Here is a 21754-nt window from a genome sequence, read left to right on the forward strand (position 1 = left end):
CCTGCTGGTTAAGCTTTATCCTACATAATGTAGCTTTTCTCCAAGATCACCTGCAGCTGGGAGGAAAGCCGGGAGAACGATCTCTGGAGTTCCAGGTGAGGATGTGACCCTCCTCTCCTCCATCTACCCGGGAGGGTCAGGAGTTCACTACCACGGCCATAGCCTGGCTCTCCCTCCAGTTCTGCTTCAAAGTTGCCATGGCTACCAGGCCAGAGCATTCTCTATTCGAAGATGGCACCATGTTATGCCCTGAGAGGAAAAAATGCCATACGGCATTGTTGAAAGATATTTCCCCCCTATTTTAAAAGAAATATTTTGTTGTTGCTGTTATGGAAAGATTATTGAGGGAAAACAGAGCAAGACAGGATGGGCCTTGAGACAGTCTGGCAGCAGTACCTGGGCGAGAGCAAAGGCGACTGAGAGCGCCTTTTGTAAGTTTGTAACAAAGAGAACAGGCAGGTACCAAGTTTCTTAAAACCCTCTGGGAACCAAAGGGTTATAAGCAGCTATTTATCGAGGCCTGTTTACAGTCCAGTTAATCAGTAAACCAGCATCGGCGAGACTACTAACGTGGGGATGTCCAGAGCGATCGCCTCCCAACAGTTCTCCAGGATTAGGGGAAAGAGAGGAATGAGCGCCGAGAGCTGAGCGGCGGCGCAGCCCGGGGTGGAGGGCTCGAGGCCGCGCCGGCCGCCCTGCCTGGAGGGGCGAGGACGCCCTTCCGTGGGCTTCTCTGACGCCCAGCGACATGCCAGCCCCGCTCCCCGTCTTCCTGCGCCTCCTCCTCCTCTTCAAGCTGGTGGCCCCGGTGACCTTCCGGCACCACCGCTACGACGAGCTCGTGCGGGCGCTGTACAAGGTGCACAACCAGTGCCCCGACATCACGCGCGTCTACAGCATCGGGCGCAGCGCGAAGGGGCGGCTGCTCTACGTGCTGGAGCTCAGCGACTACCCTGGAAGCCACGAGCCCCGTAAGTCTTGAGCAGTCCTGGGGTGGGGGGTGGGGGGGCAGCACCCTTCCCTTACACAGCCGGTGATGGGGCTTCTTCCAAGAAGGTGCGTGAAACCTTCCACCTGTATTCCTCTTCCTCAACCTGGAGTGAGGCTCCCCCCAGCCCCCCCCCCCCCACCCACGCACTTAGCTCTCAGACTTTTCTTGTCACTGGAGGGCTGCAACCCCAATTCAGGCTCTAGACTCTCCCTGCTGCTTCAGTTCTGTTTCCCTCAAGACATTAATGATAAAAGGTGGATCATCTTGCCGATCCCTTCCCATACCCCTTCCCCCCCTAACATGCCTGGTCTTTTCCTTTCGAAATTATTCTTTCAGGTCGCACTGCTCAAGAGCATAGCAGAAACGATTAGCCTTCGGTTCTGCTAGAAGGGTTTTTGGGAATATCCCTTCCAGGGTTGGCGGTGTGATGGTGGATGGTATCCCAGAGAGTCTGAAGGCTGTAACATTTAGCTTAATTTATTTATCCTTAGCTTGCATCTATTGTCACAGCAATCCATGTTCGGGTTAAAAAGCACTTTATGGACTGAAAATGTAACTCAGTTGGTAAATGATTGGCAGTCATGCGTGAAGTCCTGGGTTCAAACCTTAGCACCACATAAGCACAGTGTGGTGGCCCAAGCTTGCAATTCCAGCACTTGAGAGATGGAGGAGAAAGGATGAGAAGTGTGAAGTAATCCTTGCCTGCACAGAGTTGGAGGCCAGTCTGGGCTACCTTGTCTCAGGAAAGAAAGAAAATAAAATCAGCTCATGGCCAGTTTGGGCAATGTACAAGATCCCATCTCAAAACAACTAAAACTGCTAGAAATAACCATTATTAACATTCATGTTAATACAAAATGTTACAAATATGTTTGTCATTCAATTCTACCTCTCAAATGAAAGTTTCTTTTCGTAAGAATGCAACCACACGGTAATGGCTTTTTCCATATCATAGTCTGTAGTAAACAGCATCCATGTGTGTGATTGTAGATCTGTGTCATTAGTATGGCAGCACAGTATTTCACTGCATCATGGTCATTGCGTTAATTATTCATTGATGAGCACTGATGTTGTTTCTCACCTCTCATTGCCTCATTTCTAGCAATTGTGGCATTTAAGTTATATCAGTTCTTTCTTGACACTGTCAATTCTAAAACCACTCCTTTTCCCTCTCCCTTCCACATCATCCAGCCCTACTCTCTGTCACAATGTGCCTAAATTAATGTACTAAATAGCCAATGGGTCTCTTAACTCCTAAGGGATGCCACTCTCTTTATCCCCCGCCGCCATTGAGCACATAGATGCTAGCATAATTTCCCTAGATAGTAACATAGTCCTCTCGCTCTTACGTTTTAAGAGTCCGGTGGCTTCTGACTGTGAGAGCTCCCACATATGGTACAGAAGAGGCTCAAGAAGGTCCACGTGGTCCACAGGGATTGGGGTTCTGCTTTGAAACTGCACCTGTATAACAAACACCTGCTTTTGCTCATGTGGAATCCTAGGACTGTCTAATGGACTTCATGTCTCCTTCTTGGTGTCCCTGTAGTTCTCACATTCAAATCCTTCCTTGAAGCTTTTCCATACAATTCTGTTACTTTGCTCTTTTCTCTCAAGCCCTGTTTATTAACATTCTTCCCTTTGTGCCTTACATTCTTTTATTCTACAAGGATCACCAATCAACTGCAGATGCAAGACCTTTTGTAGACATTGGAAGTACAATTGATAATACTCAGATGGCCCTCCTCGTGGGCCTGAATTACAGTGAAATAAGACCAGCAAGAAACAGGTAACTGAGCAGGTGCACAGCATGCCAGATGGAAATATGTGCTGTCTTAAGAACAAAGTGAGGAAAGAGAAGTGAGCCATGAGGCAATCCAGGGAGGAGCGGGGACATTGCTGGCACTCAGGAAAGGCTCCTCTCACTGAGGTGTTGAGCAGAGATATGCAGGGCATGACTGGGCAAGCTATACTGATGGGGGCAAGTGTATCAGGCAGAGGGAACATCAAAGGCAATGAGTTTGGAACCAGAACATGCTTAGCGCACATGAGGAACAGTGAGAGGTCACTGTGGCTCCAGCAGAATGAACAATGGAAGAACAGGAGGTAAGGTCAGAGCCGATGACCGAGAGGACTGGGCACCTGTAGGACCTTAGAAGAAAGAGCTTGGCCTTTACTTTGAGTAAAATGTGAAGCCAGTACAGAGTTTTAAGTAGAGAGTCATGCAATCTGGCATAATGTTGTATGTATTTATTTTTTCAAGACAGGGTCTTACTCTAGCTTAGGAATTTACGCTGTAGCCCCAGACTGGTCTCAACACAAGGTGACCCTCTACTCTCAGCCTCCCAAGTGCTGGGGCTCAGGGCATGTGCTGCCACTCGTGGCTTGACAGGAAGTTTTAAAAGATCACTCAGAACAGAGGCCAACAAACTGCAGCCAAGAGGGCAGCCACTCACTTGGTGAATGAAGTCTTATGGAAACCTTGTCACATCCATTTTTTTGTGTAGTTTCTGTGGCTGCTTCTCCTGGAAGAGTGGAATATCTGTGATAGAGAAATACTGTCTACAAAGCCTAAAGGATTTACTATTTGGCCCTTTACAGAAATTTGTCAACCCTTAATTCAGGAGAATAGACTTTTAAAATTAAAATAAAAAAAATCTTTATTGAAAATGTCCATAGTCCCCTCCCACCTTTCTCCTTTGTCCTCTGTTCTACATCTCCCTCCACTGAGTCCTCTCTCCTTTCCTAATATTCCTCCTTTTATATTGATGTCTTTCCCCCACCTCCATCATCTATGACAACCTGTTGATGGGTGCAATATCATACAGGCCTCGTGCAGGTAGCAAGAGCCACTGTAAGGTCATGAATAGACAACATCACAAAGCACTTCAGAAAAATAGATCTTAATAGGGCTAGACAGATGCAGGAAGACCCAGTGGAAGAGTTATTACAAAGATCTAGGCATGAAGATGTGGGAGCTGGAACCAAAATGACAATAGTGCTTATTATTTATTTATTTATGAGAGAGGAAGAGAGAGAGAATGGGCATGCCAGGGCCTATAGTAAGTTAACTCCAGATGCAGGTACAGCCTTGTGCATCTGGCTTTATGTGGGTACTGGGGAGTCAAACATGGGTCCTTAGGCTTCACAGGCATGTGCCTTAACAGCTAAACCATCTCTCCAGCCCAACAGTGCTTATTATGAGACATGGTTGTATTGTCTATATTGAATTTAGAGCCAAAAAGATTTGATAGTGAGTGCCTACAGAATGTGTAACACTGTGCTGGGTAAATAAGGCCAGTGATTCCCACACTTGTATGTCACAGAGAAGTTAAAACTTCTTTTAATAATTAAGAGAGACTGGAGGAGACTAAAATAGATTTTCCCGGGGTTAGAGAGATGGCTTAGCAGTTAAGGCACTTGCCTGCAAAGCCTAAGGACTAGGCTTGATTCCCCAGAACCCACAAGAAGCCAGTTACACATGGTGGTACATGTCTGGAGTTTGTTTATATGGCTAGAAGCCCTGGTGTACCCATTCTCATTCACTCTCTCTCTCTCTTTCTCCCTCTCCCTCTCCCTCTTTCACACTTTCTCAAATAAATAAATACATAAAATATTTTAAAAATAGATTTTCCAAATTTTATCTTACTCAACAAAATCTGAGGAAAATTCCCTGCCATTTTTTTTTTATCACCAATCTTTCTTAAACGATAGACATCTGTTGGGCTGGAGAGATGGCTCAGTGGCCAAAGGCACTTGCCTGTAAAGCTTGATGGCTCGAGTTCAAATACCAAATGGCACATATACCTAGAGTTCATGTGCAGTGGCAGGAGACCCTTGTGGGCCCATACTTTCTCTTTATTTCTCTCTCTCTCTCTCTCTCTCAAATAAATAAATATTTTTAAAAGACATTTTAACACATTTAAAGTTTTTTATTTTAATTTAAAAAGTCTATTCTTCTGAATCAAGGGCTGACAAAATTTTCTGTATAGGGTCAGACAGTAAATCCTTTAGGCTTATTAGACAATATTGTCTCTGTCATAGATATTCAACTCTTCCAGGAAAAGCAGCCACAGAAAATACAAAAACAAGAGGGTGTCACAATATTTCAATAAGAAAAGTGAGGAAGACACAGAAGATTAAGAAATACCCTAAGATTTGGGCTAGAGAGATGGCTTAGCAGTTAAGCACTTGCCTGTGAAGCCTAAGGACCCCAGTTCGAGGCTCAGTTCCCCAAGACTCACGTTAGCCAGATGCACAAGGGGGCGTACATGTCTGGAGTTCATTAGCAGTGGCTGGAAGCCCTCGCGCGCCCATTCTCTCTCTCTCTCTCTCTCTCTCTCTCTCTCTCTCTCTCTCTCTCTCTCTCTCTGTGTGTGTGTGTGTGTGTGTGTGTGTGTGTGTGTGCGTCTCTTTCTTTCTGTGTCACACTCAAACAAATAAAAATGAACAAAAAAATTTTAAAAAAGAAATACCCTAAGATTTAATAATATGTATCATAAAATCTACAACATGAGCTTGGTGGATTACAAGAATTCCTTTGGAAATAACTGCTATAGCAATACTAAAATAAAGAATAATGAGAGATGGGCATTGTGGTACATGCCTTTAATCCCAGCACTTGGGAGGCAGAGGTTGGAAGATTGCTGTGAGTTTGAGGCCACCCTAAGACTACATAATTCCAGGTCAGTGTGAGCTAGAGTGAAACCCTACCTTGAAAAACTAAAGAAACAAAAAGAATAATAGAATAGTGAATGGATTGTTCCCAAAGAAATTTTAAGACCATCTACATTGCTAAAGCTGGATCCCATAAGCATGTGCAAATATAGGCAGAACTCAGCACAGGAAGTGATAAGTACTGTGAAAGGGAAGTCAACAGAGAGCTCACATCTAGCAAGGAGAGCTCAAGATTGCAGAGGCAGCGGTGTTTGAACCAGGCCTATGAGACTAGAGAAGAAATAAGGAGAAAAGGAACAGAATCAAAAGTTACAGAGGTAGGAAAATGTTAGGTTAAAAAAAGAAGTCACTGGCAAGAATTCTTCTCCTTCTGTTTAAAAAGGAGCAAGAGGGCTGGAGAGATGGCTTAGCAGTTAAGCGCTTGCCTGTAAAGCCTAAGGACCCGGATTTGAGGCTCAATTCCCCAGGACCCACGTTAGCCAGATGCACAAGGGGGCGCACACATCTGGAGTTTGTTTACAGTGGCTGGAGACCCTGGCACACCCATTCTCTTTCCCTCCCTCTCTCTCTCTCTCTCTCTCTCTCTCTGTTGCTCTCAAATAAATAAATGAATGAACAAAAAAATTTAAAAAGGAGCAAGATTGTTCATCTGGGGCTGGAGTCGTGGCTTAGTGGTTAAGGCAACCATCTATAAAGCCAAAGGACCCAGGTTTGATTCCCCAGGATCCATATAAACCCATAAGCATAAGGTTGCACACACATCTGGAGTACGTCTGCAGTGGTTAGAGGCCATAGTGTGCCCATTCTCTCCCTCCCTCCCTCTCTCTCTTTCTCTCTCATGTAAATAAATAAAAATAAAATTTAAAAAAGAATCTAAAAAAAAAAGATTGTTCATCTGGCTTTACATGGGTACCGGGACATTGAACACAGGCTGTCAAGCTTTACAAGCAAGTGCCTTTAACCACTGAGCTATCTATCCAGCCCAGTATTGTCTTCTTTAAGTAATTCTAGAGGCTGTTTTCCAAGCCCAAAGGGAGGACCAAGAACTGAGACACAAGTAGACTCTCATTGCATGCCTCAAGATAGGTTTATTTTTCAGATTTGAAGGAAAGAGTCTGGTTCCCCTCGTACCAGGAAAATTAAATTTTTCAGCTGGGATAATTAAGCTAAAATCTAGACCACTTTATGAGGGTGGTTTTGGTAAAATGCTGTTATCCTAAAAGATTTGCCTCTGAGAAGCAGCACGCTACTACTGCAAATGGTAGATGGCTTTGACTTGCGTTGTCAGCGGAGCAGCACCAAACGCCCCACCCTTAGAGCCTGCGTCCTCTTGGGTGGAAGTAGGAGCTTCCGAGCTTTGCTATGACAGTCAGCAGTAATGGACATAAAAGCCTACTGCAGCGTGCGGCTCGGTAACAGTCGTCATTATCCCTGACATGAATTTCTGTAGCTTTAGCAATCATTGTTTGGGAAAGGGCTCGAGAGTTACTGGAAAAGTGCTAATGGAAGCCTGAGATTTCCTTTCCTTCTTTCCTTAACTTTTTTCTTTGGGGGAAAAAAGGGAAAGTTTGAGACAGAGTATGTATGTAGCCCAGGCTGCCCTTGAGCTCGCTAAGGTAGCGGTTGGCCTTGCACTAATTCTCCCGCCTCCATGTCTTAAGTGCTAGGCTTGCAGTCAAGCACCGTCAGGCCCTGCTCTCTGAGACTTCGGGTTACTTCTTGCTGCAAAGGAAGGCAAAGAAGCCTTTGCAGGGTCAGGAATCACCGCCGCGGCAGGCTTCCCCGTCCCCTCGGTTCCTTCGTGCGAGCGCCTTTCTCTGCTTCCAGTGGAGCCCGAAGTCAAGTACGTGGGGAACATGCACGGCAACGAGGTGCTGGGCCGCGAGCTGCTGCTGCAGCTGTCCGAGTTCCTGTGCGAGGAGTTCCGGAGCCGGAACCCGCGCGTCCTGCGCCTCATCCAGGACACCCGCATTCACATCCTACCTTCCATGAACCCCGATGGCTACGAGGTGGCTGCCGCCCAGGTAGGGAGCCCGGGGGAGCTGCGGTGAAGACGCTAAGGCCGCCCTATGAAATGAATGCCAGTAGACAGTAGTCTTTTGTCTGGTTGTAAATATCGGTCAAAAGTAAAAGATAAAACACAGGGGAAATAGAAATGTAATAAAAGATGAAGACTTTGGCTCTGCCCTATGGAAGCTCAGGCAGTAACCGTGGCCTGTCGTTTGAGCCTCAGCTTGCTCTGCACCAGTCCTGCCGACCTCAAGGTTTTATTGTGAGGACCGGCGAGGCGACAGCCACGACAGTGCCTTACAAACTGGAAAATACTGTGCTGCCTTGAGCGGGTGCTGCAAGACACACTGCCTTTCCTAAACTTTTAGCTTCAACCACAAGCTCTCCCCATACTTGGGAGTGAAGGGTTGATGAGTTAATTCTTCTAATTAGTGCTGCTGTTTCTTCTTCCTTCCCTTTCTCTGTCCCTCCCCCTCCTTTCCTTCTCCTCTCCTTCTCTCCTTCATTGATGTACTAGGGGTTTAGCTTAAGGTCTTGCACATGCTAGGCAAGCAGTCCACTACTGAGCTATACCTCCAGCCCCTGTTTAATTTATTGTATTTTAATTTTTTGCATGCGTGATGTATGTGCTTGTGTGTGCTCCTGTGTGTACAGGTGTGCATGTAGAACCAGAGCTTGACATTGGGTCCTTGATCACTCTCCACTTTATTTACTGAGGCAGGATCTCTCACTGGAACCCAGGGCTTGCCAAGTTGGCTAGTCTAGCCAACCAGCTTGCCCCACGGAGCCCCTGTCTTCCCCTCCTGAGTGCTGGGAGTACAGGCAGGCAGCTGCTCCCACCCAGCACTTACGTGGTTGGTGAGTTCTGAACTCCAGTCCTCACACCTGCATGACGAGTGCTTTATCTACTTAGCCATCCACTTACTACTTTTTAATTTTGAGACAAGGTCTTGCTAAATTGCTCAGGTGACAGCTGTGATCCTCCTGCCTCAGGCTTCCATGTAGACTTCTGCCATCTTCAACTGCATTTCCATAGCGTTTGTTCTGCTACTAAAGATGTACTTGGTGCTTCTTTATTTTGGAGTTATATTTGCAGCGACACAGATAAGAAAATTGCCTGTGGGTTTTGTACTTTATTTCCTAACATAAAAGCAGACATGCCAGCGTGTCTTACTGTAGACCAGAAGTTCTGCTTTGTGGCTGTGCATCAGAATCACAGGTGAAGATTTTTGAAATACAGAGCTCTGATCCTTCCCCAGACCTTCAGAAATGTCAGATGAGGCCAGGGACCTATCTGCCACATGCAGTGGGGACATCCCTTGACAGTAAATATATTCCTTTGTGGGGGAGGAAGGTTAAGCTAACGCATGTTTTCAGCCTACGTGAGCTGGGGATGAGTGAAGGCAGATAGGTCAGGGGTGGAATGCTAGCTCAGCACAAATAACCCCTGTGGTCTCATCACTTCCTCTTAAAATGACTCCGTGAAAGAAACCTTTATGCCACCACTGGAAATCGCTGTCATGCCTCGGGACCTGGGCTTCTGGGAAAGCTGGAGAGCTGTTTGAGGGACAATTCCAGCATTGCTACTTTCCTTCAGTAGCTCTCCTTGTATTCAGTGCAGAAAGTGGAGGGTCAACTCCTCACATCTGCACAGAAGGATAGGGAAATCTCCTATTGGTCCACCAATTGCTAGAACCACCTCTGGGAAGCCCACCAGGGAGCAGATCTTGAACCTGAACCAAAGCGAGGATCCATCAGGTTCTCAGGTTCCCTGTCTCCCTACCATGCCCAGAGGAAAGCTGCCTGCTCATCTAGCCACCAGACTTGGAAGCCACACGTAGGAAGGCATAATAATGGTTCCCCAAAAAATGTTCACATCCTAGCCCCTAGACCTTGTGAAAATGTAATGTGACTTGGCAAGAAAGAATTGAGTTTGCAGGTAGAACTGCAGTTGCTAATCATTTTACCTAATATGCCCTGAACTATTTGATTGAGCCCAGTGGAATCAGCCACAATGGTCATTAACATGTGGCAGAGGGAGGCTGAAGGTCAGAATCAGAAGCTTAAGGATGTTGTGCTACTAGCTCTGAAGAAAGAAATGCGCCAATTAACCCAGGCATGTGGGTGGCCTCCAGAGGTTGGAACGCAGGAACCAGATCCCCCTGAGCCCTTGGAAAGAACGTGGCCCTGCTGCCACCTTGCTTGAGGCCTGTTTCAGTCTTCTGAGCTCCAGAACTGTAAGATAATAAGCTGATGCTGTTTTAAGCTGCTGAGTGTGGAGGTTGGTTACAGCAGCAATAGAAATATATTACATCATCTGCTATGTTTATGAGAACCTGGAAACCTTCAGTTAGGGGAAGCAGTTTCTCCTCTTTCCTCTTCCTCTTTTTCCTCCTCTTCCCTTTTCTTTTTGTGGTTTTTTGAGGTAGGCTCTCACTCTAGCCCAGGCTGACCTGGAATTCACTATATAGTCTTAGGCCGGCCTCAAACGCACAGTGGTCCTCCCACCTCTGCTTCCCTAGTGCTGGGATTAAATGTGTGCGCCACCACACCCGGCTTCTCTTCCTCTCTGACAGTGCTGGCGATGGAGCTAGGAGCCTCGCACATACTAGGCAAACATTTTTAATGCTCTATCACCCAACCACACTTTTCAGCCAAGCAAACCCTTTCTTGCCAGCCTAACAAACAACCAGTGCACATGGAAAATCAACTGATAAAGCCCATTGCCGCCAATATTGACAGTTAAGAGATACATGGCTAAAAACAAGCAAGTAGTGCACACTCCTAGAAGCACAAAGAAAACCATTGTGCCGCAGAAGTGCACATCAAGCTGAAAAGGCAGATAAATGTTCCCACAGGAACAGAACTGGTACAAGAAACTTGAGAACTTAAAAAAAATGTTATATTTTCAGTACATTCCAAAAATAAAATACAAGTGGGATGTCATGTAAAAAAGGAGAACTCTAAGAATGATAAAGATTTCTTAGAGGAAATGTGAGTGCCAGTCCACCTCCGAGTTTGCAGCTCTCCAGCATTAATTCATTCACTCCACCTCCACGAGCAGCCAGAAATTTCAGCTTCAGCCACTCTACAGGACTGCAATGGACATGATTCCCTTTCTCCAGTGACACTCAAAATGTCCAGTGGACTTTCAATTTTGGATGGACTACTGAAGCTTATCTCTAACCTACCACTTTACATGTTTATTTACGTATATCCATGTCCCCATACGTACTGTGAATTCCTAGAAGCCTAGAATGATGCCTCATTTAGCTCTTTTCCCAGTGTCTGAGAGCTTTGAATAGAGAAGGCTTAAGCAGCAACTGTTAGTTGATTGATTACATTAGTAAATAAAGATAAAATTTCAGCTGGGTATGGTGGTACATGCCTTTAATCCCAACACTTGGATGGATAGATACGAAGATAACTGCGAGTTCAAGGCCAATCTGAGACTACATAGTGAATCCCAAGTCAGCGTGGGCTAGAGGCAGACCCTACTTTGAAAAAAGAGAGAGAGAGAAAATTTCAAGTTTGAACAGACTTATTAAGGAATCCAGAAAGTTACTACTACTCAGGAGATAAGTAAGAATCTTAACTTCTTTTTAGAAAAAGAAGAGGATGGGTTTCCATGGTAGAACCATTTTGGAAAACAATAATTTCTCAAAAAAGTTGAACATAGACTTCCTTATGATCCAGCAGTTGTATTCATACCCATCTATCCAGAGAAAATAAAACCATACATCCATACAAGGCTCACACGTAAGTGTTCATAGCAACATTATTTGTTTGCCAAAACAAGTGGACCTAATGGGGCTGGGAGATAGGTCAGTGGTTAAAAACACCTCCTTACCATCACCGACACAAGGCCAGCTGCAAGCTGGTGCCATGTGTCTATGATTCTAATGTGCCTACAGCAATGGGAGGTGGAACCAGGTGAATCTAGAGGCTCATGGGCTAGCTAGAATGGTACACATGCAGTGGCAAAGGAAGAGAGACACCAGGTGGCACACGCCTTTAATCCTAGAATTTGGGAGGCAGAGGTAGGAGGATCCCTGTGAGTTCAAGGCCAGCCTGGACTATAGAGTGAGTTCCAGGTCAGTCTAGTCCAGAGTAAGACCCTATCTCAAAAATAAATAAAGCTGGGCATTGTGGTGCTCACTTCTAATCCCAGCATTTGGGAGGCAGAGGTAGAAGGATTGCTGTGAGTTTGGGGCTACCCAGTTAAGCCTGGTCTAGAAAGTGAGACCCTACCTCAAGAAACCAATAAATCTATAAATAAACAAACAACAGACACCATGTCTCAAAAAGAAGATGAAAGGAGAGAACAAACACCCTGAGGTTTTTCCTCTGTCCTTCACACACACACACACGCATGCTAAAAAAAAGTGATGTAACCCAAATGTCAAGGAACTTGATTGGATAGCATCTACCACCCTCACCCCCACCCACACAAATTTGTGTTCATCTGGAGCCTGTGAATGGGGCCCTGGAAATAGAGCCTTTGCAGATGTCATTGAGATGAGAACATACTGGACTGGGATGGACTCTAAATTCAATATGATTTATGTCTTTACAAGAAGAAAGAAACCCTTACACACACAGACACAAAAGAAGGCCAGTAAAGATGGAAGCAGGAATTAGAGAGCTGCATCTATCCTAAAAATGCTCAGGGAGTCTCTAACCGCCAGAAAGTAGAAGAGACAAAGAGGACTCCAGGAAATATGACCTTCCTGACACCCAGATTTTAAACTTAATCTTTCAGATCTGTGAGAGAATAAATTTCTGCTATTATAAGCCTCATAGTTTGTGGTAATTTGTTACCAAAGCCCTTAGAAGCCAAGATAATACATCAACTGGTGGATGGAAAAATAAAGTTGTAAATCCATATAATAATAGATTCAGCAATAGAAAGGAATAAAGGAATATATACTACATGGATGAAAGTAAAAAACATTTTGTCCCATGGGAAGCATCTGGAGAAGAACATGTGATGGGTGACCCCACTTTGTTGACATTTCCAGAGAAGACAGAGCCATCGAGGCAGAACATAATTACTTAGGGGTGGGGTAAAGATGAAGAATGGCTGCAAATGGGAATGGGATTTCTTTTGAGGGTGACAGAATTCTTCTAAAATTGTGAGTTTAGCATAATTGTGATGTTGATTATACAACTCTATAAGCATACTAAATTTTACTGAATTGTATACTTAAGTGATTTTGTACTATATAAGTTACATCTAAGATAAAGCTATTTTTAAAGATGTAGAGTTTCCATTATTCTGAAACTCTGCACTCTTGTCAAAGCTTTTCCTAGGATGCCTTGGGGTCTGTGGTCTCCAAGAACACTTGAACACATTACTGAGTCTTCCAACAAGTTGAAAGAAGAAAATGTTCTGTCATTTCATACATTAAGCTAGTATCTCAAAGAACTATACAATGCTCTTGAAATACAGGATTCAGTCCTAAATCTTCATTTTTTTATCCCCCATCTTCTCCTTAGGGCCCAGACATGTCTGGTTATCTGGTTGGCAGGAACAATGCGAATGGAGTGGACCTGAACCGGAACTTCCCTGATCTCAATACCTATTTCTACTACAATGAGAAGTATGGAGGTCCCAACCACCACTTGCCCCTTCCAGACAACTGGAAAAGTCAGGTAGGAGATGACATTTGGCAACAGAAGTAAGAAAATCAGCATCTGAAATTGTTTGCAGGTTGCTAAACAGTCTTCACAGCACAAAACAAGCGAGAATTAAGCACCCCGTCTACCTCCTTGTTAACCTGCCTAGAGCAGTAACTCTACTTTGGCTTTCATTGCATTCATCCACTCTCCGGTTTAGCGCCCCCTAGGGAGCGCATGCCTACCAAATGTTTGATGGGAGCTGCCCTAGTGGTGGAAGAGGCAGCATCAGATGGTTGCATGGAACTTAAGAGTTTCACAGAGCTTTTTCAAAACCATCATGACACTGTACAGTCAGTTAATTCAGCAGGGTTATATGTCACTGTCTTATCAATATTACACTTATAGGTAAAATAATTTAAATTCGTGTAGGTAGAAATTGAGGGCCTCAGGATTAAAACCCAGGTCTTCTGACTTTTTTGTTGTTGTTGTTTTGTTTTATTTTTGAGGTAGGGTCTCATCCTATCCCAGGCTGACATGGAACTCACTTTGTATCCCTAAACTGGCCTTGACTTTACAGCAATCCTCCTTCCTCATCCTCCCAAGTGCTGGGATTAAAGACATTTGCCTGCCCTCTTTCTGACATTCATTCTCCTGACACATATACCTGTGACAAGCTGTATATTCAGCAATAATTAGCTCGAGAAAGAGATTCAGAAGTTGGGTGTGGTGGTGCACACCTTTAATCCCAGTACTGAGGAGGCTAGAGGAGGAGGATTGCCATGAGTTTGAGGCCAGCCTGAGCTACAGAGTGAATTCCAGGTCAGCCTGGGCTAGAGCGAGACCCTGCCTCAAAAAGAAAAAACAGAGAAAGAGAGAGAAAATGGAAAGGAAGAAAAAGAAAGAATAGAGTCTCATGGGCTCTAACTCTTATTGTTTCTCCCCTTTTCTTCCTGCTACCCCTGACATTTTACTATGCTGCCCCTCATTTCCTTTGTTTCCTCAAAGGTACCATTGGGTGACTCCTTGGTAATGGGGCTGGCTCTCTCCTGCTAGTGGGTCTGCTCCTGGGATAACTGACTTCATCCTCGGAGCATTACTGTCAGTCTTGATTAATAGGATGGTTCCAAATACTCTGTTTGTGAGTATCTAGGAGGCTGGGAGAGAAAAGTAAAGCTGGTGTAAGCCTTTACATTGGTGGTTTCTGGGTAAAACAGCCTTAGTTTTTCCCCCTTGAAAAGAACATAAAAGTCATGCTGATGTGTTGGATTTCTGATAACATCTGTTCATTGTCTCAAATAAATTATAAGTAAAAAATAACATGGTACTTCTCAGCATATCTAGTCAGAAGGATGTTCTGATTTATTAAACTTGTTTCTCTAAGGTAAAATAAGGTAATTAGGCTCCCACTCAATCTTCTGCCTCACTTTGAGGAGAAAAAAAAAGATAATGAAAAATCTCTCTCACTCCAGTTGGAACAGCTGTGAGAAAAAAAAAAAAAAAAAAACAGTGAGAATGACCTTGTTCTAAGGAGACTGAGGTTATAAAGAAAGGATTGCTTCAAAGGGCCTGAGCCCTGGTTACCAGGACTGGTGCCCTTGATATTTCATCCATGTGCTTGAAAATGACATTGTGGTAAATGATGGACCATATATGCAGCAGTGATCGCATAAGATTACATCTGCAGGGGAAGCTTAGTCGTGTTAGTTTGTGTAAGTTCACTCAGTGATTTGGCACATTTCTCAGAATTTGTCCTCATCATTAATTGGCACTTGACTGTATGTCTATTCTGAGTGTGGGAGGCTAATTCCTAATCATTCAGTCTTCTTTGAGATGGAAAGATAGGGTCTTCAGCGCTGACCATTGGTTCATGAGGAGCCATTAACTCATTAATACAAAAAAAAAAAAAGTCAATGAACATTTCCATTCCAAGAAGAGGAAAAGCTCTAAAGACTGTGAATTTTTTTTAAGTTTAGAGACAGAGAGAGAATTGGTCAGGGCCTCATCCACTGCAATTGAACTCCAGATGTTTGTCCCACCTAACGGGCATGTGCAACCTTGTGATCGCCTCACCTTTGTGTGTCTGGCTTATGTGGGATCTGGAGAGTTGAACATGGGTCCTTTGGCTTCATAGGCAAGCACCTTGACCACAAAGCCATCTCTCCAGCCTGGAATTCTTTTCTATTATTAAAAAATCTAACCCTACTCCCAGTCCCATCTCTTCCACCCACATCCCTTGATCCCACTTAGAACATTCCATGCCCAGCATCCCATTCTTCTACTTCACTTAGCCACTATCACTTCCATAGCTCTTGTCTCTCCTCCCTCCACCAGGGCCCTCCTAAGCGTTGTGACTTCTATTACTGATTCAAACAAAGCTAAATATTTGAGGCCAGGATCCACATATGAGAGAAAACATGTGTGTTTGACTTTCAGAGCCTAGGTAACCTCACTTAGTCTAATCTTTTCCAGATCCATTTATTTTCTGGCACATTTCACATTTTCATTTTTCATTACAGCTGAAGAAAACTCCTTTTATATATGTATCACATCTGTACTATTCATTTATCACTTGACGAGCATCTACATTGATTCCATCTCCTATTGTGACTAGAGCAGCAATAAATATGGTTGAGCAAATAGCTCTATAGCAAAATGTACAGTCTGACTATAAACTCTTCACACTGCAAGTTCAAGTAGATTGAAGACTTTATTTAGAATATTATCATTCAAGTAGTCTAATATTCAAAAGAAAGGATGGAATTTCACAACTGAGCCATGATTGGGCCATTGATCCATGAAATTTGAATATGGCCAAAGTGTCATTACAATCATACAGGAGATGTGTTGAAAAAAAGGGGTTGAAAGTCATCTCTTTTTCAAAAAATATTTTTTTTATTTTTTATGAGAGGGAGAGAGAGAGAAAAAGTGTGAGCATGAGCATGCCAGGACCTCTTGCCACTGCAAACAAACTCCAGATACATGTGGCACTTTATGCATCTGGCTTTTAAGTGGGTACTAGAGAATTGAACCCAGGCTGGCAGGCTTTGTAAGTAAGTGCCTTTAACTGCTAAGCCATCTCCTTTAAAAGCCATTTCTACAAATAAGTGCTTCCCAGATTGGTGAACTTGAATCCTAAGCCAGCATCATTGTAATATCATACAGAATTTTCACTGAATGCTTCCTTTGTGTCTATTTTGTGCATTACAATTGCACATATTTTATTTTACAAAAGTTCTATACACTTAATTTCTGAATTCATCACTCCAAGGTCAAATTACTCTAGCTATAGTTCTCATATCTGGTAGGACTGTTTTTTTTTTTAATTTTATTTATTTATTTGAGAGCGACAGACACAGAGAGAAAGACAGATAGAGGGAGAGAGAGAGAATGGGCGTGCCAGGGCTTCCAGCCTCTGCAAACGAACTCCAGACGCGTGCGCCCCCTTGTGCATCTGGCTAACGTGGGACCTGGGGAACCGAGCCTCGAACCGGGGTCCTTAGGCTTCACAGGCAAGCGCTTAACCACTAAGCCATCTCTCCAGCCCTGGTAGGACTGTTTTAATCAGACATGGTGTCCCCTTAAATCACTTTCTGACAAGATTTTCCTAGCAACCATATGGCACTTTGGTTGCTAACTTCTCATCTCATCACAGGTGGAACCTGAGACCAGGGCTGTTATCCAGTGGATGAATGCCTTCAACTTCATTCTCTCAGCCAATCTCCATGGAGGGGCAGTGGTGGCCAATTACCCATATGACAAGTCCCTTGAGCATCGGTTTCAAAATCCCCACCGCACCTCCGAATCCCTCACTCCTGATGATAAGCTTTTCAAAAAGGTATACAGAATGGTGGTTTGTCTTTCCAGAGGAATTTGGGGTTCAGAAAATGAATTTCACATCAGTAACACAGGATCTCCTTAGCAACAAGCACACAGAAAGTAATAGAAAGTACTGCCCACTTGTGAGGGGTGTACGGTGTACTGTCTAGTAAGTTACATTTTGCTTTGGGTATTGAGTGAGCCATGAACTCATCAAAAATTAAGAGGAAAATTTATAACTGTCATGATGTAAAAAATATTAAACTAATGACAAATAAAAATATGTCAAAAGATTAATTGCACTAGTCATAAGTTAATGGAATAAAATGTGAACTAGGGAAGTTCTAATTTAGATGGCTTAGCAGTTTAGCGCTTGCCTCTGAAACCTAAGGACCCCAGTTCAAGGCTTGATTCCCCAGGACACATGGTAGCCAGATGCAAAAGGGGGTACTTGCATCTGGAGTTCGTTTGCAGTGGCTGGAGGCCCTGATGCGCCCATTCTCTCTCTCTCTGCCTCTTTCTCTCTGTGTCTGTCACTCTCAAACAAACAAATAAATAAATAATAAACAAAAAAAGAGGAATGGAGAATTCTAGAGTCTGAATATATATACCTATGTTTCTAACACACATCTTTCATGTACCAAAACACAGTGAGCTTCCTGTTTTATTCATTGATTTATAAAATTCAACAACAACAACAACAACAAAAAACCTGTACAACTTTAATCCCAGCACCCAGCACTTAGGAAGCAGAGGTAGGAGGATTGCTGTGAGTTAGATGTCAACTTTGTGACTATAGAGTGAGTTCCAGGACAGCCTAGAATAGAGTTAGGCCCTACCTCCAAAAAAAAAAAAAAAAAAAAAGCTCTTTCAGAAAATAAAGGTGATTCTGTTTAGGGTTTTTTTTTTTTAGGGGGTGGGGGGGAACCACTGCATTGTTTAGTATCATCTTCCTTTTGTATGTGAAAAACTTATCCCCGCCGGGCATGGTGGCGCACGCCTTTAATCCCAGCACTCGGGAGGCAGAGGTAGGAGGATCACCGAGAGTTCGAGGCCACCCTGAGACTCCATGGCGAATTCCAGGTCAGCCTGAGCCAGAGTGAGACCCTACCTCGGAAAAAAGAAAAAAAAAAAAAACTTATCCCCAAGAAACTGGAAAAATGAAAATATACATTTCCTAGCAGGGCATGGTGGCTCACACCTATAATGGCAGCACTTGAGAGGCTGAGGCAGGAGGATTGCTGTGAATTTAAGGCCAGCCTGAGAAACAGAGTGATATCCTGGAGAGAGAGAGAATATCTCCTAAATGTAGTCCACTCTTACAGATACATGCACATTCACACATGTGCTCCCATATACACGCCCACACACATAGCTCTTTATCCCTGATATACTGTCTCTCACTGTACAAACAGCTACTTATCAGTTGCAGGCTTCCTGGCTTCACCTGAGTTCTAAGTATTCATGTTCCGTATGAGTTGGGATCACTCAAGATCATTTTCTACCTGATTCTTCCAGCTAGCCAGGGTCTACTCCTATGCACACGGATGGATGCACCAAGGATGGAACTGTGGAGATTACTTCCCAGATGGCATCACCAATGGGGCATCCTGGTATTCTCTCAGTAAAGGTAAGGAAGTCCTGGGGCTACTCAAGCTGAAGTTCAGCAGTTCCCACTTCTCCCTCAGAATGACCAGTTTTCCCAGGGAATACTATAGAAGTTTGCACTTCAGTAGAAATCTGAAAAATGGAGAATTCCCAGACTGGCATTTAGTATCACATTGTAAATATTTAAGAACAAAGAAGGGACAACTTGTGATCTGGCAAACTTGCCACTGGACTCCCTAATCTATTTGGGCATAGGGAAAAAAAAAAATAACGAAGCCATGTAGTAAAGGCTGAGTGCCCTGAGATGAAATCGGGTTGGAATCTAGCTTGCTCATTTACTAGGTGTGTGGTTGAGGCTAATTACGAAGCCTCTCTGGACTTTGTTTTCCTCATTTCTAAGCCTAATGATAACCAGGGCTTCTAATTTTGATACTTTAAATTACGCACACACAAGGCACTTGGAAATCTCTGGCTTTCTACATGCTAGGCCTTACAGAGTAGTTGAGGTAAGCCTCTCACTGTGACCCCTGCTGTCTGAACTGACTGCCCATCTCCCACCAGCAGGTTTGCCAGAGTATAAATGCCTCTGGGAGCAGGCAGCTCTGCCAAGGGGATTATCCCTCTATTCCTTGGCCTTGCTCATAACAGAGGGTCAAAATAAACTTCTGATTACAAGCTTTCATCAGGTAGGTAGAGAACTCGAGAATAGGAAAAGAGCTGAAGCAGGAAGCCAAGTTCTTTCAGGAGTCTTGAAAAAAAAAAATGTACGTGTGTGTCTGGGCACACTGGTGCCTCTTGCAGGTACAAATGAATGCCAGACACTGGCACCACTTTTTGTGTACAGCTTACATGGGTGGCTTGGGAATTGAACCCAGGCCAGCAGGTTCTGAAAGCAAGTGCCTTCAGCAGCTGAGCCATCTCCCCAGCCTCCAGAAATCCTTTTTTAACATCTGTTATTCCCCACCCTCTCAAATCTGAGACACAGCATTGGTGAGGGCTGCGTTGCTGGTTGGTCTGATGCAGTGGGGAGAAGGATGAAGTCACCACTGAGAAGGAAGACCTGAGCCAAAGCGCACTTTAACACAAGCACCATGATGTTAGCCCCCAGGCTCCTTAACTTTGTATTAGGAAAGCAATACATAATCCCCTCCCAAACTGCAAACACCGAACATGCTTTTGCAAGTTATACCTATTCATGGTTTGTCTCTCCTCCACTCTCCCCATTGTCTGAGAAGCATCAGTCTAAATTAAGCAGGCACAATTTCAAGATTGACAGTTAATACCAAGCTAATCATAATGAGTGTTCCAACAGTATGTTCTCTGGCCCTGAATCAGCCTTTTAGGTGATTCTAGCGCATGGGAAGAAACAATTTATTGGGCTCTCTAGTTGTTGGTCTCCAGTTTATTTTTTCTTTCTGTAATGGATGCTTGCCCTCGTCAGTGTAAAGAACAAGTGAGGGTTGACTAAATGAATAATTACTTCACAATTTTTACTGTGGCAAATGACACATATTAGAAAAATTTTACCATCTCAACTTTTATTTTCTTTTTCAAAAGTTTTTTATTGATTTTTATTTATTTATTTGAGAGTGACAGAGAGAGAAAGAGAAAGAGGCAGAGAGAGAGAGAGAGAATGGGCACAGCAGGGCCTCCAGCCACTACAAACGAACTCCAGATGTGTGGGCTCCCTTGTGCATCTGGCTAATGTGGGTCCTGGGGAACTGAGCCTTGAACCGAGGTCCTTAGGCTTCACAGGCAAGCGCTTAACTGCTAAGCCATCTCTCCAGCCCATTATTTTCTTTTTTTTTAAAATATATTTTATTTATTTATTTGAGAGAGAGAAAGAGGCAGAAGGGGGGAAAGAATGGGTGCACCAGGGCCTCCAGCCACTGCAAACAAACTTCAGATGTATGCGCCCCCTTGTGCATCTGGCTTACATGGGTTCTGGAAAGTTGAACCGGGATCCTTTGGCTTTGTAGGCAAATGCCTTAACTGCTAAGCCATCTCTCCAGCCTTCAGATTTTACTGTCTTGAAATGAGATCTTGCTGTGTTGTCCAGGATGATCCTGAAGTCATGGGCTCAAGTAATCCTCCTCCCTCAGCCTCCCCAGCACCCAGAGCTCCAGAAGCACTCCACCGCACCCAGCCCCATCTTAACCATCCTAAGTGTACAGTTTAGTGTTGAATATATTCTTTTTAGTGCATGTGTGTGTGTGCATGGATGTTGCTACCTTCTTGCTGCGGGGACAAAGCACCTGACCAAAAGCAGCTTAAGGGGGGAAAGGTTTTGTTTTGGCTTATAGTTTCCAGGGAAAAGCACGGCACGAGCAGAGGCTGGACATCACCCTGCCACAGCAGGTGGACAACAGCAGCAAGAGAGTGAACTGAGCTGGCAAGGGGGGGGGGGGCAGCTGTATATACCCCTGAGCCTGTTTCCAACAACACACCTTCAGTAAGACTGCACCTCCCAAATAGCCACCAACTGGGGACCAACATTCAAAACACTGGAGTTTGTGAGAAACATCTGAGTCAGATCACACAATGTGTTTGCACATGTGTGTGTATATGCGTGGAGGTCAGAGGACAGTATAAGATGACATTCCTCAACTATGCTATCAACCTTTTTTTTTTTTTTTTTTTTTTTAGATCGGGTCTCTGGCCTCAAATTCACCAGTTTGGCTAGACTGACTGGCCACTAAACCCCAGAGATCCACTTGTCTCTGCCACCTCATTTCTGGGATTACAAATGTGTGTTACTGTACTGCAAAATTTTTCATAGGTTCTGGAGAATTGAACTCAGGTCATCATACTTGCAAGGCAAGCACTTTATCAACTAAGCTAGCTCCCCAGCCTCATGCACTACTGCTTTTTTCTTCTCCCTCCTCTTCTTCTTTTCTTTCTCCTCTTCCTCCTCCCCTTCTCCCTCCTCTTCTTTTTATCCCCCCTCTCTGTTTCTCTCCCTCTCTCCCTCTTTCTCCAGGGTCTCATGTATCCCAGGCTGGCTACAAACTCGCTATGTAGCTGAAAATAATC

The 21754-nt window shown here is 44.2% G+C and overlaps 1 protein-coding gene across 1 annotated transcript in view; it reads left to right on the forward strand.

Annotated features, from left to right (window-relative positions):
- The first annotated feature begins 657 nt into the window (after positions 1-657).
- Positions 658-21754, forward strand: part of Cpn1 (carboxypeptidase N subunit 1) — a 34691-nt gene continuing 13594 nt past the window's right edge. Inside the window, exons 1-5 of the mRNA XM_004669875.2 lie at positions 658-971; positions 7493-7689; positions 13175-13330; positions 16950-17132; positions 18632-18743. Of these exons, the coding sequence (XP_004669932.2) occupies positions 749-971; positions 7493-7689; positions 13175-13330; positions 16950-17132; positions 18632-18743 (871 nt within the window). The 5' untranslated portion in view covers positions 658-748. The remainder of the gene's footprint in view (positions 972-7492; positions 7690-13174; positions 13331-16949; positions 17133-18631; positions 18744-21754) is intronic.

Source organism: Jaculus jaculus, chromosome 1 (assembly GCF_020740685.1).
Source record: "Jaculus jaculus isolate mJacJac1 chromosome 1, mJacJac1.mat.Y.cur, whole genome shotgun sequence".
NCBI lineage: Eukaryota > Metazoa > Chordata > Mammalia > Rodentia > Dipodidae > Jaculus > Jaculus jaculus.